Source organism: Jaculus jaculus, chromosome 12 (assembly GCF_020740685.1).
Source record: "Jaculus jaculus isolate mJacJac1 chromosome 12, mJacJac1.mat.Y.cur, whole genome shotgun sequence".
Taxonomy (NCBI): Eukaryota; Metazoa; Chordata; class Mammalia; order Rodentia; family Dipodidae; genus Jaculus; species Jaculus jaculus.
This window is the reverse complement of record NC_059113.1, coordinates 41,475,003-41,493,167: the sequence shown is the minus strand read 5'-3', so window position 1 is coordinate 41,493,167 and position 18,165 is coordinate 41,475,003. Positions and strand designations below refer to the sequence as shown.

The 18,165-nt window shown below is 46.6% G+C and overlaps 2 protein-coding genes, 1 non-coding gene and 1 pseudogene across 4 annotated transcripts; 1 reads left to right on the top strand and 3 right to left on the bottom strand.

Annotated features, from left to right (window-relative positions):
* Window positions 1–1,376: 1,376 nt before the first annotated feature.
* Slc25a35 (solute carrier family 25 member 35) lies at window positions 1,377–9,021 on the bottom strand. Of its 2 annotated transcripts, XM_004663154.2 has the most exons (5): window positions 8,019–9,021; window positions 5,044–5,109; window positions 4,468–4,620; window positions 4,017–4,151; window positions 1,377–3,849 (listed from the first exon to the last, which is right to left on the bottom strand). In XM_004663154.2, exons 1-5 carry the CDS (start codon window positions 8,391–8,393, stop codon window positions 3,676–3,678), a joined length of 903 nt encoding a protein of 300 aa, XP_004663211.2. In that variant the 5' UTR covers window positions 8,394–9,021; the 3' UTR covers window positions 1,377–3,675. The 2 variants fall into 2 exon arrangements, with proteins under 2 accessions (XP_004663211.2, XP_044987701.1); XM_045131766.1 differs by lacking the exon at window positions 4,468–4,620.
* Rangrf (RAN guanine nucleotide release factor) lies at window positions 1,879–3,299 on the top strand. The gene is made up of 5 exons (XM_004663153.3): window positions 1,879–2,091; window positions 2,183–2,299; window positions 2,493–2,649; window positions 2,738–2,823; window positions 3,030–3,299. Exons 1-5 carry the CDS (start codon window positions 2,015–2,017, stop codon window positions 3,148–3,150), a joined length of 558 nt encoding a protein of 185 aa, XP_004663210.2. The 5' UTR covers window positions 1,879–2,014; the 3' UTR covers window positions 3,151–3,299.
* Window positions 9,022–11,132: 2,111 nt separating the features above from the next.
* LOC123453878 lies at window positions 11,133–11,238 on the bottom strand. The gene has a single exon (XR_006633053.1). It is a non-coding gene; the product is annotated as a U6 spliceosomal RNA (small nuclear RNA).
* A 5,276-nt stretch (window positions 11,239–16,514) lies between these two features.
* Window positions 16,515–17,529, bottom strand: LOC101616339 (annotated as a pseudogene).
* Window positions 17,530–18,165: the final 636 nt, after the last annotated feature.

The following is an 18,165-nucleotide window of genomic DNA, read 5'->3' as shown; positions in this document are numbered from 1 at the left end:
CACAGTGATCCACCTACTTCTGCCTCCCCAGTGCTAGGATTTGAGAGTGAAAGAGACATAGAGGTAGAGAGAGAGAGAATAGTACACACCAGGGCCTTCAGCTCCTGCAAAGGAACACATGTGCCACCTTGTGCATCTGGTTTACATGGGTACTGGGGAATCAAACCTGGGTCCTTTGGCTTTGCAGGCAAATGCCTCAACCATTAAGCCATCTCTCCAACCCCAGGTGAGATAGATAGATAGATAGATAGATAGATAGATAGATAGATAGATTGATTGATTGATTTTTTTTTTTTTTTTTTGAGATAGGATCTCACTCTAGCTCAGGTTGACCTGGAATTCACTATGTAGTCTCAGGGTAGCCTCGAACTCACAGCAATCCTCCTACTTCTGCCTCCTGAGTGCTGGGATTAAAGGCATGCGACACCACACCTGGGTCTCCCAGCCCATGTTTAAAAAAAAAAAAAAAAGAAAAGAAAAGCCATGTATGTGACACAGACCTTTATTTCTGACATTCAGGAGGCTGAGGTAGGATAACACTATGAGTTCATTCAAGGTTAGAGGGAGTTCCAGGTCCACCTGAGCTAGAGTGACATCCTGCCTCAAAACAACAAAAAATTGAGTCCAAGCAAACTCAGCAAAGGCTCAGTGGGTTGTCCTATGTGGCTTCAATCCTCAGTATTCCACACGAACAAAATCCTTTATACTTGGAACTCATCTGCTTCTCTGCCCCAAGAGGATATATTTACATTTCTTAGAGTGCACACCTCATCTCTTAAGTCTCCACACCCATTTCCTGCCTCGGATACTTCCAAGATGCCCTCTGACTAAAAGCAGAGGGCTGGAGAGATGGCTCAGCACTTAAGGCACTTGCTTGTAAAGCCTGCTGGCCCATGTAAAGCCAGATGCACAAAGCGGCACATGTGTTTGGAGTCTGTTTGCAGTGTCAAAAGACCCTGGCACACCCATTTTCCACCCATTTTCTAATAAAATAAAGCCAGGTGTAGCTGTGAGTTCAAGACCCGCCTGAAACTAGAGTAAATTCCAAGTCAGCCTGTGCTAGAGTGAGACCATCTACCTTGAAAAGGTCAAAATAATAACTAAAAAAATAAACAGTTTCCACTGTTTATTTGTACACGTTGAAAGGGCTGTCCTAATGACCTTCATATAGGGACGAAGAATCCTTTTGCCTAATTCAAGGTTGGAAAGAAGGTGACATCTAGAACCCATTAATACGTTTTACCAATTGGGTAATAATATACAAAGAGGGCCTTATGCGCTAAGCACTGTGCCAGGTGCTGGGGATCAAGGGTGAATGGAAAATTTAACTGCAAGTTTGAAATTTAAATAAACACTTAAAGAACACTCTGAAAATCTGTAAAAGAAAAACACGAGAGTTTAATCCGTGCTTCAGTCCAGGTGCATGGGGCAGAGGAGCTTACCCCCACCCTCCCAAAGCGAAGATTTGAAGGGATTAGAACTATAATCCTCAGGCTGGGTATCACTGGCATGAGGCCAGAATCCTAACCCAGATCCACACCTGGACCTATTGTTTCCCTAATTTCCAGCATGGGATCCGGGAATTAGAAGTGTGGTTGGCATTCCTATTCCCCCACCACCTCAGACATGGGTCCCTTAGTTGAGCAACTGTCCGCCCCCACCCCTTCCCCCATCCCAGGTGCGACTCCTTTAAAAGGAAGAGGCAGGCGGGGACAGGATACTGACCCCCCTACGGAGCGTTAAGGAGAAGCCCTGGTCTGAAATGCCTACCAGACCTTAGGTCCTGCCCAGCTTTCTCCAAATTCAGAGAACGTCCCGGCTGGGCTCCGCCCCCAAAGCGCGGCCGCCGATTGGTCAGCGGGATCGCGAGGCGGGGCCAAGTCTTAAAGGCCCAGGATCTAAGCGATCCCGGAGGAGGCGGTGGCGGCTGCGTCCACCCAGAGAGGTGATTCCGCGAAGCCCCATGTAGGTTTCCATTAAGCTTCTCTAATGTCCACACCTTAGTCCCCGGTTCATGGAGCCCACCAGAGACTTTCCACTGTTCGGGGGCGCCTTCTCTGCCATCCTCCCTCCTGGGGCCATTGATGTGAGGTGAGACAGCCCAGATACCCGGTGGAGGCCGGCCCGGGTTGGGTTGTGGGAAAGCATCCACAGTCAGCCAGGGTCCCCCCCGATTCTCTAGTGACCTCCGCCCGGTCCCGGACAACCAAGAAGTTTTCTGCCATCCCGTGACCGACCAGAGTCTGATCGTGGAACTTCTGGAGCTGCAGGCCCACGTGCTGGGCGAAGCGGCTGCGTTGTGAGGAAGGGGCCCTTCGACTGGCCAATGGGAGGTTGGGACTCGATGAAGCGGGTGGGTCTGTGGCAGGACGGTTATTCAGGAGAACTCCAAGGGCAATAGCAGACGGCCAGATGACACACGTGTGCTCGGTCTCGGGCTTGGGACACTGCGAGTTATCTCTCCCTGACGCCTCTCTCCCCCCCCCCCCAAGGTACCATTTTGAAGATGTTGGCGGGGTGCAGGGGGCTAGGTCTGTGCACGTGGAGTCTGTGCAGCCTCTCAGTTTGGAGACTTTAGCCCTGAGGGGCTGTTGTCAAGATGCCTGGGTCCTCTCTGGCAAGCAACAGATAGCTAAAGAAAACCAGCAGGTGAGGCAACAGGAGTGTGGGATGCCCTGGAATAGGGGAAAGATAGTTCCAGAGATCTAGAGAAGCATTCTGACTCTGATCCTTTTAGGTAGCAAAGGATATCACACTGCACCAGGCTTTGCTGCGGATGCCCCAGTACCAGACTGATCTCTTGCTCACATTCAATCAGCCCCCGTAAGGAGGAAGGAAAGGGTGGGAATCTCACAGTGGGATACTTAGTCTGGGTGGGCAGAGGTGGGAGATAGGTTGATGGGGTCTTCAGGGAAGCAGAAGTGGGTTTGTGGTGGCAGATCCCTGGGTCCTCTGGGACACAGGAAGTGGGATCTTTCAAATCTCTGACCTGAACCGTGTTCTTTCTCTCTGTGTTCCTCTACCCTAAGCTCTGACAACGGGTGTCTTGGCCCTGAAAATCTGTCATCTCCGCCCTGGAGCTTGAGTAACTTTGAACAATTGGTGACCAGTTTGACCCTCCATGATCCAAACATCTTTGGTCCTCACTAAAGACGCATGCTGCCGCCGCTAAGGGACTTAGGGACCCAGTTCTGAGAAAAGGGAGAAAGAAATTGGATACCTGAGTTTCCTCTTCTTTCCTGGACATAAACATAAAACACCTCCTCTGCAGAAATAAACTTGCTTTACCACCAACATAATTTCTGTGGCTTTGAATTTAAGAGGACACCTAGGTTTCCCCAATTCCCTTTGGCTTGGAAGAGGGAGTTTAAAGCTGTGTGTGGGAGCAAAAGGGACCCAAGACTGGCAGTGGAAATACACTTTGGAGTGACTGATTCAACCCTGAGACAAGGGTCGAAGTGTACAAAGGGGTGTGTGGGAGTATTTGAAGCAACACACAAGGAAGAGAGAGAAACTACTACTCGTAGTGATTCGACCCTGAGAGTACAGATAGGGAGTGGGCTTGGCTGTCCCCCTCAGACAGATGAAAAGTCACATTGTCAGTAGCCACCAAGACAGTAGTGGAGGCAGAAGATGCTCAAGGAGTGTCAGTTTGGTGGTGTATGAGAGAGGGACTTATTTAGTATATGTGTAGTAGAATAAGCGCAGTTGATCCCAGAAGAAGAGGGAGAGGATGGTGTGGGGGCCAAGCCGAAAGTAAGAGGCACCTATACCCTTGTACATGCCCAAAATGCCCTCTGTTCGAGCTGTCTGCAGCAGAGCGTCCAGGATCCCCCGGTACATGAGGCCCTGGAGCATGGTGGAGAGGAAGGGAGAGCACAGGAAGGAGCCTGTCAGAGCCCACCAAGGCCTTAACCTCATCAGGTGGCATTTGAAGCTGACCCACCTGTACCCACAATCCACTTCCCCACCCCACATCTTTTCCTGCCAGCCTGAACCCTAGAGCACGCCCTTACCTTGCCCTGAGCATCTGTGGGCTGGTTATAGAGCCTTGTGCTGGCCACGTCAAAAGGTGTCATGGCCAGGACTACTGCAATGCCACTCACCATGGCAGCAGCCAGAGCCACCTTCCAGCTCTGGGAAGGAAAGATCTACAGGAGACAGGAAGAGCTTTGTCAACCAGACAGATATGCAACTCCTAGGCCAAAGCAGGTCCTACCCTGGGTACACAGAGCCATAACTGAGGGTTCTACTCCACCAGTAACAGTTACACTATGAAGGACAAGGCCAGAGTGCCCCAAGGGCTCAGGTACCCCTCTGGGAGAAAGTGAGAGAATTGTGTCTAAGGAGTCAGTAACTCCTGCTCCCTTTCTCACTTCAGTTGACACCATCCCCTCCTGGGCCCACCTCCCTTTGCCCACCCTATGTCCCATTCCCTGGATGACCCCACCCCTTCCCAGGCAGTACCTCCCACTGGCTCAAGAGGTCCTTGGTAGATGAGAAGGTGCACAGCTGGGTGGAGGAACCGATGACCACTCTGGGCAGGCCGCCCAAGGCCCCACGCCACAACCCCACCAGACCATGTTTCTGGCCAATTTCGGTTAGTGCCTGAAACATGCCCTGATTGGGGGAAGACCATGGGGGTGGGGTTCAGTCACTCCAGCATCAGGGACTACCACCTGCTAACACTTGTCAAGGATCAGTCCTTAACACACACCTTTTGTCCAGATACCCAGTTCAAAGTGGGCTTAGAGCCAGAATAGGGGTCTTCAGGTGTCTACCACCCCTGCAGTCCCAGACTATGAGCTGAAGGTATGGGAGTAAGGACATTAGCAGGCCTTAGAATGGGACAGGAGAAACAGGTGCATAAGATATGAGGACCACGGGTACAGGAGGGTCAGAGTGGGCTCCAGGGGCAGAAAGGGGCTGAACTAATGGGGTAGACAGAACAGTGGCCAGGGATGGAGCTGCCAGGTGCAGGCTGAAAACTCGGAGGAAATGGAAAAGGATGGCTGGGCGCTTGGTGGTTTGGGGAACCCTCACCTGATGCTTATACTGGTGCCCTACAGCAATTTCAGAGGCTGCCTGTGCCTGTAGATGTGTCTTCACCTGGAAACAAGAGAGTATCACAGCCTGTGCCCCAATGCCCATCCTCCTTTCTTAGAGACCCAAACACCTAGGCCCCTTCACACTTCTTCTAGAGTATTAAGCAATGAATATCCTTTTAATCTGATAATTATTGTTTTTCCCCACTTAACAAATTAGTCATACGACTCTGTGTCCCTTGGCTCTAGTCCCAGGAGACAGATCTCCTAGCACTGTAAGGTACCACTCCCCCTCCACATCCTCCTTCCCTTGGGGTTGGGGGGTGGGGGTTGACTAATGGCAACATTTCCCAAGACTTCATGTTAAGCAAGACCTGGGTATCTGGCCACTTTTGCCAGCTCCCATTCCTAGACCAGGTCCCCAGCTGCTACTTCTAGCAGGCTCCCTATCAGGCTGGCTACACTTGTTTTCTTTGGCTCCCAGGACCGTAGGGGTATGTGTTTGGCTGACTTTGAAGAAGCTTCTGTCTTCGAATCTCACACCTTGGGAGTGAGAACAAGTGGGCTCTCCTGAGAAACATGCTGCCTCCGGCTTTCTTAGCTGCACTAAGTGTGAGCTAGGCCCAGCAATAATTAAGCAGCTGTGCGACCTTGACGAGGTCACTTCCCCTCTCTAGCTAGGCCTGGGCTCCCAGTCCTTCACGTATATCAGATAACTCAAAGCAGTAGATTGAAGATTATAATTTTCTGATGCCCAGGGATCTCTGTATTTGCGGATGTATTACTCAAATTCCTCATCCTCAACCACACAAAGCCAACCTCAGTATCAGGTAACAATCATAAAACAATAAAAGCAATACTATCAGCTAGCATGGTGCCACATGCTTATAATCCTAGCACTCAGGTGGCACAGGCACAAGGATCAAGAGTTTGAAGTTACCCTGAGCTTTAGCCAAACCCTGTCTCAAAAAAATAAAAGAAAAGAAAGAAAGGAAGAAAGAAAAAGAAAAGAAATGAAAGCAAAGCAATACTATCAAATGTTTATTGTCTGCCAGGACTTGTGCTTCACATGTATTATTTCATCTGTCTCCTTCAGACCTCCCAATAATCATACAAAAGAGCTCACACTTGTAATCCCCAGCCCTGGAGAGGCTGAGGCAGACAGTCACCATGAATTCAAGACCAGTATGGGCTACAGAGTGACACCCTTGTTTCAAAAAGAAAAAAAAGCTGGGCATGGTGGTGTATGCCTTTAATCCCAGCACTTGGGAGGCAGAGGTAGGAGGATCTCTCTGAGCTCAAGGCAAGCCTGATAATACATAGTGAATTCCAGGTCAGCCTGGGCTAGAGCAAGGCCCTTACCTCAAAAAAAGGAGGTTGGGCTGGAGAGACTGTTTAGCAGTTAAGGCACTTGCCTGCAAAGGCAATTCCTCAGGACCCACGTAAGCCAGATGCACAAGGTAGCACATGGGTCTGGAGTTCATTTGCAGTGGTAGGAAGCCCTGGCATACCTATTTCTCTCTCTCTCTCCCTCTCTCTCAAATGAATAAATATTAAAATAAAATATTTAAAACAAGCCAGACATGGTGGTGCATGCTTTTAATTCCACCACTTGGGAGGCAGAGGTAGGAGGATCACCATGAGTTCAAGGCCACCTGAGACTACAGAGTGAATTCCAGGTCAGCTTGAGCTAGAGTGAGTGAGACCTTACCTCGAAAATCCAAAATAAATAAATAAAAGAAGGACTGGGAGATGGTTTAGCCAGCAGTTAAGGGAACTCGTTTGCAAAGCCTTCCATCCATACATGGAAAACCAGACACAAAAGTGGCACCCATGAAGCCGGGTGTGGTGGTGCACACCTTTAATCCCAGCACTCAGGAGGCAGAGGTAGGAGGATCATCATGAGTTCGAGGCCACCCTGAGAATACAGAGTGAATTCCAGGTCAGCCTGGGCTAGAGTGAGACCCTATCTCGAAAAACCAGGAAAAAAAAAAAAAGTGGCACCAATGGCACAAACAGCTGGTGATTGGTTTTCATGGCAAGAGACCCTTGGAGCATCCCCCACCACACACACACACACACACACACACACACGCAAATAAATAGTTGGTTTTTGTTTGTTTTTCTAGGTAGGGTCTCCCTGTAGCCCAGGCTGACCTGGAATTCACTCTGTAGCCTCAGGGTGGCCTCGAACTCATGCCACGTCCGGCTCAAATAAATAGTTTTTCAAAAGACAAAGACAGCCAGGCATGGTGGCACATGCCTTTAATCCCAGCATTTGGGAGGCAGAGGTAGGTGGATGTGAGTTCAAGGACACCCTGAGACTACAGAGTGAATTCCAGCTCAGCCTGGGCTACAGGGAGACCCTACCTTGAAGAAAAAGAAAGAAAGAAAGAAAGAAAGAAAGAAAGAAAGAAAGAAAGAAAGAAAGAAAGAAAGAAAGGAAGGAAGGAAAACAAAACAAAAAAAAAAAGACAAAAACAGGAGAGCTCTACAATTTACCCCTGTTTTAGAGATGTGGTAACTGAAACTCAACAATGAATAATTTTCAAAGCCCAGGATTTGTGTTCTAGAAAGTCTGACTCCAAAGCTCAATCTAAACTGGATGTGATGATGCACACTTGTAATTCAATCATTGGAGAGGCTGAGGTTGGGCTGTGATTTTGAAGCCAGTATGGGTGGGTAAAGACACCACTGTGGTCTATATAGGAAGACCCTGCCTCAACAACCCCCCCAAAAAAACTACCCTGAAAACTAAGTCCATAATCATCGACATATGTGACAGTCCACTGAATGAGTGTGAGTATACGGCAGATCAGAAGGCCCCAAAGCCCGCCAAACACTTTCCTATGCTCTTCCCTAATTGCTGGGGTAAGGGGTGCAGCACCTGTCATGAAGCCCAGCTGAAGGATAGGCTCCCACCCTCCACCAAGGGTCTACCTTGAATGTTCCAGGCAAGACCCCTTTCCTTACCATGTAGATAGGGCTCCCCAGATAGGCTCCCATGACTCCAGCCAGGGCCCCAGCTGCGGCGCTGCGGACAGGACTGACGGTGCCTTCAGCCGTGTGCAGGTATCCTTTAGTCTCGGCCAGACTGTAGGTGCCCAATCGGATACCATTCATCAGGAACTGGTACAGGAGTGCAGGAGCCAGGCCCTTCTGCAGGGCAGCCAGGCCATCCACCTTGCCGATAGTGAAGAAGGCATGGAAGACGTTTCGGTAGTGCCTCTGGTAGGTGCCAGGGGCCTGCAGCTCTCCTTGCAATTGCATTCTGGTCTTCACAACCTCCAGGGGATTGGTGAACACACAAGCTCCGCAAGCTGCCAGACCACTCATCAAGAAGTCCATGGTGGGATAGAAACAGCCTTGGAAAGGGAGATCAGGGAACTTGGGCAAGACCTGGTTTTTTTACAGTCCAGGCTGCAAGAAGTAGAAATTTAGAGTTCTAGAGTCAAGTGTCAGGTCAAATGTCAAGAAAGGTTAGTTGGAACTTGGAAGTCAGAGATTGGCAAAGAGGGAAGGAGAGGAGTGTGGGTGAGTCTGGTGAGAAGGCTATGTATGACAGAGCCCTGTTGGCTCAAGGGATCTGAGGTCAAGGAGGAGCCGAAGTCAGAAGGAGTCGGGGTAGGATGCTCGGGATGACAGGCTAGGGGGTCTGGGGGTGCGGCAGAGGAAACGCAGTATTAGGAGCTGGAGAGGCAGGAGAAGGAGAAGCAACAGGAAGAAAAGGATGCGTGAGAAGAGCTGGGGGTGTCTCCGGGGCAGCAATGAGAGCTGACTAGGGAACGCAGTCCGGACTCTGTCGGGGGATGAGTGTCCTAAGGTAGCTACCGGAGCTCGAGCACCTTCACCCGGAGTAGCCTGCGGAGGCCGGGCCGCCACTCTCCAGCCCTGGAAAGCAGCACCAATGGGGACTCTCCAAGAGCCGCAGCCGAGATCCTCAGCCAATCAGCGTAGAGCCGGCTCCGCCGCCAATGGGAGGTGCTCTGGAAGGCCTGGCCCGGGGCAGCTGCCGAGAGGTGGTGGAGGTTAACTCTGCCGGCCCCAGCGCCTGTGCCCGGGGCCTGCTGAGCCTCGGGAAGGGTGTCCCGGGCGGGCGCGGAGGGAGCGCGGGGATTGGATGCTTGGATTCTGGAAGGATGCAGAAGCTGAGCTCACTCCCTGCTGCTGCCCTCTAACCCAGGTCATGTCGGGATGAGGCTGTCGAGCGCAGCCACGCCCAGCTCAGTTCGGGTGCCCGAGTTCCCGGAAGCTACTGTCCCGCCTGCCCTGGCGACGAGACACCTGCTGGATGGGACCCATCCACTAAGGGCCAAAGGAGGGTTTGTAGGTTCCTGCGCCAGAACGGGTGTGGCGGCGGGCTCCGAGGGAGGGAGGCCTCCGGCTGAAGAGCCAGAGAGCCGAGCTCGTTCACAGCAAGCTCTTTTGATCTTCACAGCGACCTGGAGGAGGTCGGCCAAGGCAAGGATTTCCAGCTAGGCTTAGGTTACTGAGGGCAAGCAAGAGGTGGGAGATGCCGATTTATCTTCTTTCTTTTCTTTTCGATTTTTCGAAGTAGGGTTTCACTTTAGTCCAGGCTGACTTGTGGTCTCAGGGTGGCCTCGAACTCACGGTGATCCTCCTACCTCTGCTTCCCGAGTGCTGGGATTAAAGGTGTGGGCCACCATGCCCGGCTAACAGCAATATTTTATGAACTTTATTCCAGAAGTGTTGGGTTGGCATCACTTGCTCAGTCAACGTCTCTGGCAGACCGCTGTTCCCATTTCTGGAACCCTTCCGCTCCCCACTCTGTATCTGGAACATCACCCGACATATGAGACTTTCCTAAATCCTCCACATTCAGCTACTCAACCCACTTTGTTTCTCAAACATTTAGGGAGGAAGTAGGAAAAGTGAACTCTGACTGAATACGGATGGACTGGATTAATAAACCTAAATGTTGCTCCTAGTGGCACACTGCCTCCAGCAAGGCTCCACCTCCCAAAGGGAGGCTCCCCCAGCTGAGGGTTGAATATGAGTCTTTTTTTTTCCGTGTTTTTTTTTTTTGTTTGTTTTTTTTTGTTTTAGGTAGAGTCTCACTCTAGGCCAGGCTGATCTGGAATTCACTGTGTAGTCTCAGGGTGTCCCTGAACTCACAGTGATCAGCCTCCTGAGTGCTGGAATTAAAGGCGTGTGCCACCATGCCTGGCTTTTAAAAATATTATTTTATTTATTTGAGAGAGTGAAAGAGGCAGAGAGAGAGGGAGAGAATGGGTGCACCAGGGTCTTCAGCCACTGTATATGAACTCCAGATGCATGTGCCTCTGCATCTGGCTTTATGTGGGGACAGGTTGTCTTTTTTTTTTTTTTTTTTTTTTTAATTTGAAAGAGAGGCAGACAGAGAGAATGAATATGGGTGTGCCAGGGTTTCCTGTCACTGCATATGAAGTCCACACATACATGCACCACTTAGTGTGTCTGGATTTATGTGGGTAACTGGGGAATCAAACCAGGACCATCAGACTTTGCAAGAAAAGCACCTTTGGGCTGGAGAGATGGCTTAGCAGTTAAGGCACTTGACTGCGAAGTCGAAGGACCCAGGTTTGATTTTCCAGGTCCCACTTTAGCCACATGCATATTGTGGCACATGTATCTATATATCTGGAGTTCATTTTCAGTGTCTAGAAGCCCTGGTGTGCTCATTCTCGCTTTCTCCCTCTGATCTAATAAATAAATAAATAAAGAAAGAAAAGCACCTTTAACCACCGAGCTCTTTCTTTCTTTATTATTATTATTGTTTTGTTTTGTTTTTTCAAGGTAGGGTTTCACTCTAGCCCAGGCTGACCTGGAATTCACTATGTACTCTCAGGGTGGGCCTGACCCCACGGTGATCCTGCTACCTAGTGCTGGGATTAAAGGCATGCACCAGCACACCTGGCTCAACACAGAGCTATTTCTCAAGTTCCCAATGTTGTCTTTGAACTAGAGATTCTTAGGCCCCACCCTCTCAAGAGTTAGGACTATAGATGCATGATACATCCTGGCTGATAACTCATTTCTTTTGTTAGCAAATAATGTCCCATTATATGTTTATCCATTCATATACTGAAAGATATCTTGGTTGTATCCATAGACATTTTTTTTTTTTTTAGGGGCCATGCTAATCTTGTCTGTATCGTTCCAATTTTAGTATATGTGCTGCTGAAGTGAGCACAAAATTTTGGTTTTTTGAAGTAAGGACTTACTCTAGATCAGGCTAACCTGGAATTCACTATGTAGTCTCAGGGTGTGGCCTCCCAAATGCTGGGATTAAAGGCGTGTGCTACCACGCCCAACTGGACATTTCTTTGTTTTGTTTTTCAAGGTAAGGTCTCCCTGAAGCGCAGGCTGACCTGGAATTCACTATGTAGTCTCAGGCTGTCTTGGAATTTACAGCAATCCTCCTACCTCCTGAGTGCTGGGATTAAAAAACATTTTCAAACCTTTCTTGGTGGCACATGCCTTTAATCCCAGCAGAGGTAGGAGGATCACTGTGAGTTCAAGGCCACCCTGAGACTACACAGTGAATTGCAGGTCATCCTGGGCTAGAGTGAGACCCTCTGTCAAAAAACAGGGTGTGGGGAGGAGCCAGAGCCAAGTGTGGTGGCGCACGCCTTTAATTCCAGCACTTGGGAGACAGAGGTAGGAGGATTGCTGTGAGTTCGAGGCCACCCTGAGTCTCCACAGTGAATTCCGGGTTAGCCTGGGCTAGATTGAGACCCTACCTTGAAAAACTAAAAAAAAAAAAAGGGGGGGCGGTGCTGGCAGCTGGAGAGATGGTTTAGAGGTTAAGGTGCTTGCCTGCAAAGCCAAAGGAGTCAGGTTCAATTCTCCAGGACCCACATAATCCAGATGCACACTTCTGGAGTTCCTTTGCAGTGGCTGAAGGCCCTGATGCACCCTTTTTCACTGTCGCTCTCTCTCTCTCTCATTGTTTCTCTCAAATTTTAAAAAATTAAATAAAACAGAAAAATTAAAAAAAAATTTAAAGTTACAGAATTTAGATGGTAGGAGGATCCGATGAGTTCAAGGCCAGCCTGGGCTTACAGAGTGAACCACCATGCCCAGCTTAATATTTTATGAGAGGCAGAGAGAGAGAGAGAGAGAGAGAGAGAGAGAGAGAGAGAGAGAGAGAGAGGGAGAGGGAGAGAGAGAGAGAATGAGTACACCAGGGCTTTTGCATGTTTCACCTTGTGCTTCTGGCTCTATGTGGGTACTGGGGAATTGAATGTTGGTCCTTAAGCTTTATAGGCAAGTGTCTTAACTGCTGAGCCATCTTTCCAGTCAGTCCTACATTAAGTTACTTTTGTGTGTGTATATGTGCTATGGATAGAATGTAGCACCTTGTGCATACTAAGTATGCTTTCTACCACTGAACTACCCCCTCAATTCCTGGATGTTAGTTTTCATATTGGTTGGATTAAATACCTCTAGTTTTTTTTTGTTGTTTTTTTTTTTTTGGTTTTTCGAGGTAGGGTTTCACTCTAGCCCAGGCTGACCTGGAATTCACTATGGAGTCTCAGGGTGGCCTAGAACTCATGGCGATCCTCCTACCTCTGCCTCCCAAGTGCTGGGATTAAAGGCGTGTGCCACCACGCCCGGCTAATACCTCTAGTTTTGATGAGTGGATAATGAAGATGTGGCACATTTATACAATGGAGTTCTACTCAGCGGTAAAGAAAAATGAAGTTATGAAATTTGCAGAAAAATGGATGGACCTTGAAAGGATTATACTAAGTGAGGTAACCCAGGCCCAGAAAGCCAAGCACCACATGTTCTCTCTCATATGTGGATCCTAGCTACAGATTACTGGGCTTCTGCGTGAGAATGAAAATACTTAGTAGCAGAGACCAGTAAGTTAAAAAGGAGACATAAAGGGAAGAGAAAGGAAGGGAGGAGGGTACTTAATAGGTTGATATTGTATATATGTAAGTACAATGATTGTGATGGAGAGGTAATATGATGGAGAATGGAATTTCAAAGTGGAAAGTGGGGGGGGGGAAGGGAGGGAATTAACATGGGATTTTTTTTAATCATGGAAAATGCTAATAAAAATTTTAAAAAAAACCTCTAGTTTTTAGATTGTGCACTGTATGTAGTAAAACCACGTTCAACTTAAAACAAAAAAATTCTTGGGGGCTAGAGAGATGGCTCAGTAGTTAAGGCTCTTGCCTGCCGATCCTGATGGCCTGGGTTTGATTCCCCAGTACTCACATAAAGCCAGATGCACAGGATGGCTCATGCTTCCGAGGTTCCTTTGCAGTGGCGGGAGGCCCTGACACACCCATTCTCTCTCTCTCTCTCCCCTTGAAAATTAATAAAAATGTTTTTTAAGCCGGGCATGGTGGCCTCCAACACTTAGGAGGCAGAGGTAGGACGATCACCATGAGTTCTAGGCCACCCTGAGACTACATAGTGAAGTCCAGGTCAGCCTGAGTTAGAGTGAAACCCTACCTCGAAAATATTTTCCGAAGTAGGGTCTCATTCTTGCCCAGGCTGACTTGAAACTCACTCTGTAATTGTAATTCCAGGTTTGCCTTTAACTCATGGGGTCCTCCTATGAGCTAAATTCTATGATTTTTTTTTTTTTTATTTGTTGTTTTTCAAGGTAGGGTTTCACTCTAGCCCAGGCTGACCTGGACTTCACTATGCAGTCTCAGGGTGGCCTCGAACTCAAGGTGATCCTCCCACTGCTGCCTCCAGAGTGCTGGGATTAAAGGCATGTGCCACCCCAGCCATCTAAATTCTATAATGCTTTATTATTTTATTTTATTTATTACATAGAGAGAGGCAGATAGAGATAATGGGGTGCACTAAGGTCTTTAGCCACTGCAAACAAACTTAAGATACATGTGCCACCCTGTGCATCTGGCTTACATGGGTACTGGGTAATTGAACCTAAGTCCTTAGGCTTTGTAGGCAAATGCCTTAACTATTAAGCCATCTCTCCAGCCCAGATTCTGTAATTTTTTCCCCTGATTTATTTATTTATTTATTTTTACTTCATCTTGGTTGCTTTATTTTGCATTTTTAAAGTTCACAAAAGCTTTACAATATCTGCTTCCCCCATGTTGAGCATCAGGGCTTTATGGTAAGACAATGAAAATTTTATCACATCAATTAGGTATATTCAAAAACAACGGATAATTTACAAATCACTTTAATTAAAACATTTTGCAAAATAAATATTCTAGTACACATCTGAATTTATTGATCCTAAAATTGGACTTTAAAAAAATAAAAGCAAAACAAACATATTTAACACTGTCACGCCTAGGAGAAGAAGACTGTTGGCAAGCTATAAACAGCTTTGTGTGTGGACAGTAATGTGAACAAAAGGAAGAGGAAGAAACTGTGTGTTGAACTGATATTTAAATGTATCTATTAGATTTCCTTCCTCATGAATTTCTACCAAGTGAACAACTTGGCAAACTGGTAGTTTCTCAAATTTTATATTTAAACTAGTAACACCTTGATTAGAAGAACTAACTCCTGGGACTAGAATATTTAAGAAAAGAAAAACCCTGGGAAGAAAAAATAATGGCAGTATCTTTTTAAGTCTCTCTAAAAATGAGTAGCAAGTAAATCACTGTTTATATTTAGGGAGAATATCATGTTTTAGAAAAGTTAGATATGTCTAACTTATCAAAGGCAAAAATAAAAATTTCAAGTGGTCTCATTTAGGAAACTTAAAAAAATCTTGTCCTCAATTAGTTTTTAATTTTTGAAGTAGCTTAATACATATTTCAAGCATCCATTACAGATCCATTAGAATTATTTATACTTCTATTTCTACTTTTAATATAATCTGTATGTACTTTGGGGTAGCTCTTTTGATAATATCAATAGAAACCACAAAGTAATGGCAGATGGCTGGACATGATGGCTCATACCTACAACTCTAGTACTCAGGCAAGAGAATCATAAATTCAAAGTCCATGTGGAAATTTACATGGAAAGCTTGAGACCAGCCTGAGCTACATAGTAAGACTCTATCTCAATTTCTTTTTTAAATGATGGAATTGAAGTGAGAATAGAGTGAAAATGGATAAAGGACAGGAAGATAATGAAACTGGGTAGTTAATAAAAAGCATGATTTTTTAAGGTTTCCTCACTAATGTCACAAATTATGTATTTTGGTTCAATGTCACTGTGCTGCTGGAAGAGGCCAGGAAATGAGAGGACTCCCCTATTGGTTGCTGGGGATTCCTAAGTAACTTGTTCACTCTTGAGGTAAGGTGTAGCAACGCTGACCTCAATGCCTTCTCTGCTTGCTTGCTTGCTTTCTCTTTCTTTCTTTCCTTCCTCCCTCCCTCCCTCCCTCCCTCCCTCCCTCTCTCTCTCTCTCTCTCTCTCTCTCTTTCTTTCTTTCTTTCTTTCAGAAATACTTCTGAAGAGCTGAGAACCTCTTCAGATTCACAGAACAAGGAACTGAGATCACAGAGATTAATAGAATAATCTATGAGCATGTTAGTTTTAATACAGAGTATGGGCCTATTAATGTTTTCCTGTAATGATCAGAAGGGTTTCTGAGAAATCTTAACCTTAAAACTCTCTTCCATCTTCTAAATCTTATCTACAATGTTGTTTAAAACTACACATCACACAGCATGGTCCAAAGTTTCACAAGTATTTTAGTGGAATAGATGCACTCAGTTCATGTACTTGGAAAATCAGTATTTTATTCTCAGAGGTCTTTTGTAGAGATTTTAAATGCTGTTTTATCACTGGCTGAGAATTCTTCTCAAAGCAAATATTCTCTAAGACACCAAAGTACTAATTCATTAGGATGGGAAACCTTGACATTGTGAAGTGTTACATTAAGAAAAGCAAGCCTAAATCTATAGAATCACAACTCAAACTGCTAACATTCTCACATAGGATCACTCACATGAAATGCAAACAGACTACTGTTGAAGTGGGATGATTTCTAACTATATATGACACTTGTGACCAAATGACCATATTGTGGAAGACTAAAGAACATGTGTTAAGTATAGAAAACTGCTCCTAAAACTGCTTTTTCAAGCTTTAAATGACCATCATGTTTTAGAGGGAGGGGCATGAATATATATTAGCAGACTGTCCATGTAGAAAACATTTTTGATTCAGATATTTTAATAATTTATTTTTATTTATTTATTTGACAGAGAAAGAGGGAGAGAGAAAGGGAGAGATAAAGGGCACTCCAGGGCCTCCAGCCACTGAAAATGAGCTCCACACGCATGCGCCCCCTTATGCAGCTGGGTAATGTGGGTCCTGGGGAATGGAACTTGAGTCCTTTGGCTTTGCAGGCAAGTGCCTTAACCACTCAGCCGTCCCTCCAGCCCATGATTCAGATATTTTAAACAGACTACTTTAGATGTTTATTTGATAAGAGAAATGGCCAGTTATAATAAAGTATTTTTCTTTATCACAAAATATTAAGGATTCACACAATCCGAGGAAGGACCTATAAACTTCTTTTTGGCATCAACACTAATTCTCCTAAAAAGGCTCTCCAAAATCTTGAGTAGAAATATATTCTGCAATGCAACGTTTGAGTTCTTCCACACACTTGGCACCTATTTCATGTAAATTCTGCCTCAGTGCAAACTGAATGGGTTTTTCTAATGAAGGATCTTTTTTAGTCAGCATCTTCACCACCATCCCGAAAGTCTCACAATCTTGTCGATAAACCTGTTCAATCTCTTTGGTTTTTGATGCTATTGCTTTAGAGCGACTGGTCAACTGGCTGTCTTCAAACAACTCTGTGCCATCCACTGTGTCCCCCTCGGGTTCTCCTGTCTGATCAATAAACAAGGGTGCTGTGGATTCCGTCTCAAACTCGGAAATTTCAGGCAAATTATTTTCATCTGACTTTTCTAGTTTTTCAGCAGCCCATTTGCTTGCAGCCTCACTAAGTTCCTTCTCAGTTAGCCTGCTTGATTTATCTAACACCTTTGATGAAGAAATTGCTGAAGAACTTGAGGGTGAAGTGTCTCTTGATGTTTTCAAAGACTGGATGGGCCTCTCCTTACTTCTATGCTGAGATTGATGGAAAGTGTACACTTTGCTTCTTTCTGGAGAATAGCTTCTACTGCTGACACTGGAGCCAGATCTGCTGTGCGGGGAGTCTTCTGGCCTACAGGTGATTCTCTGTAGTCAGGCTGTCGGCTTATGGAATGATCATCTCTGGTCCATCTATAGCCAGCTTCATCTCCTCTGTGAGGTGGACCACTTCTTTGATCATGAGAAAAACTGGCCTGCGTCATATTCTCAGTAATCAACATGACTGTAATATCTCCTGTAGCTTCCTTCATCAGATCTGTCTAGAAAGAGGTGGTCTCTTTTCTAGGAGTGGTGGTTTCTTTTCTAGCAGAGGTGATTTATTTGGCACAATATTAACTACTCTATGGTAGCCATCACTGGGGTGATTCCGAGGAGGTCCCCTTTCTCTTGGAAGTCGTTGATAGTCATAACACCCCCAGACCACATTTCATCTCTTCTGTAAGCCAATCTTGGGCGATAGCCAAGGACAATGGGGATTTGAAGTATGGCTGACCACAAGTTTGCCAAGTGAATTAGTCCCAGCAGTCCTTCGGTGGACGCCAAGACATTAATGCCTCTCAAAATTCAGCTGTACCCCAGATGGATTGCATTTCTGTCCCTCTAGAAGGCATCGGCATCAGTCTGGATTGATTGTGCAAGGCTCCAGGGCAGGTTCTGGGTTCCAGGCTGCTGGCACACAGGCTCCGACTCTCGGTCGCCAGGAAAACCCGTGAATGTAGTCCTACGCCTGCAGCCACGATCCTAGAGGCTGATGTTTTATTTGTATATTAGAGATAGAGAGGAGGACAGAGAGAGAATGAGAATGGGCGCACCAGGGCCTCTAGCTACTGCAAACAGACACCAGATGCATGCACCACCATGTGCATATGGCTTATGTGGGACCTGGTGTAAGACCCCCAAAACGAGGACCCCACGCTCTGCCTGGATATGGCGACACCCCAAATCACTCACGAGAAGTGGTCTTGATGCAAACTGCAAGAGGATTTTATTCCAAGCGCTCTAGGGCCCACAGTCGTACACTGCACAGGGGTAGAGGACTGCAGAGCCCTGA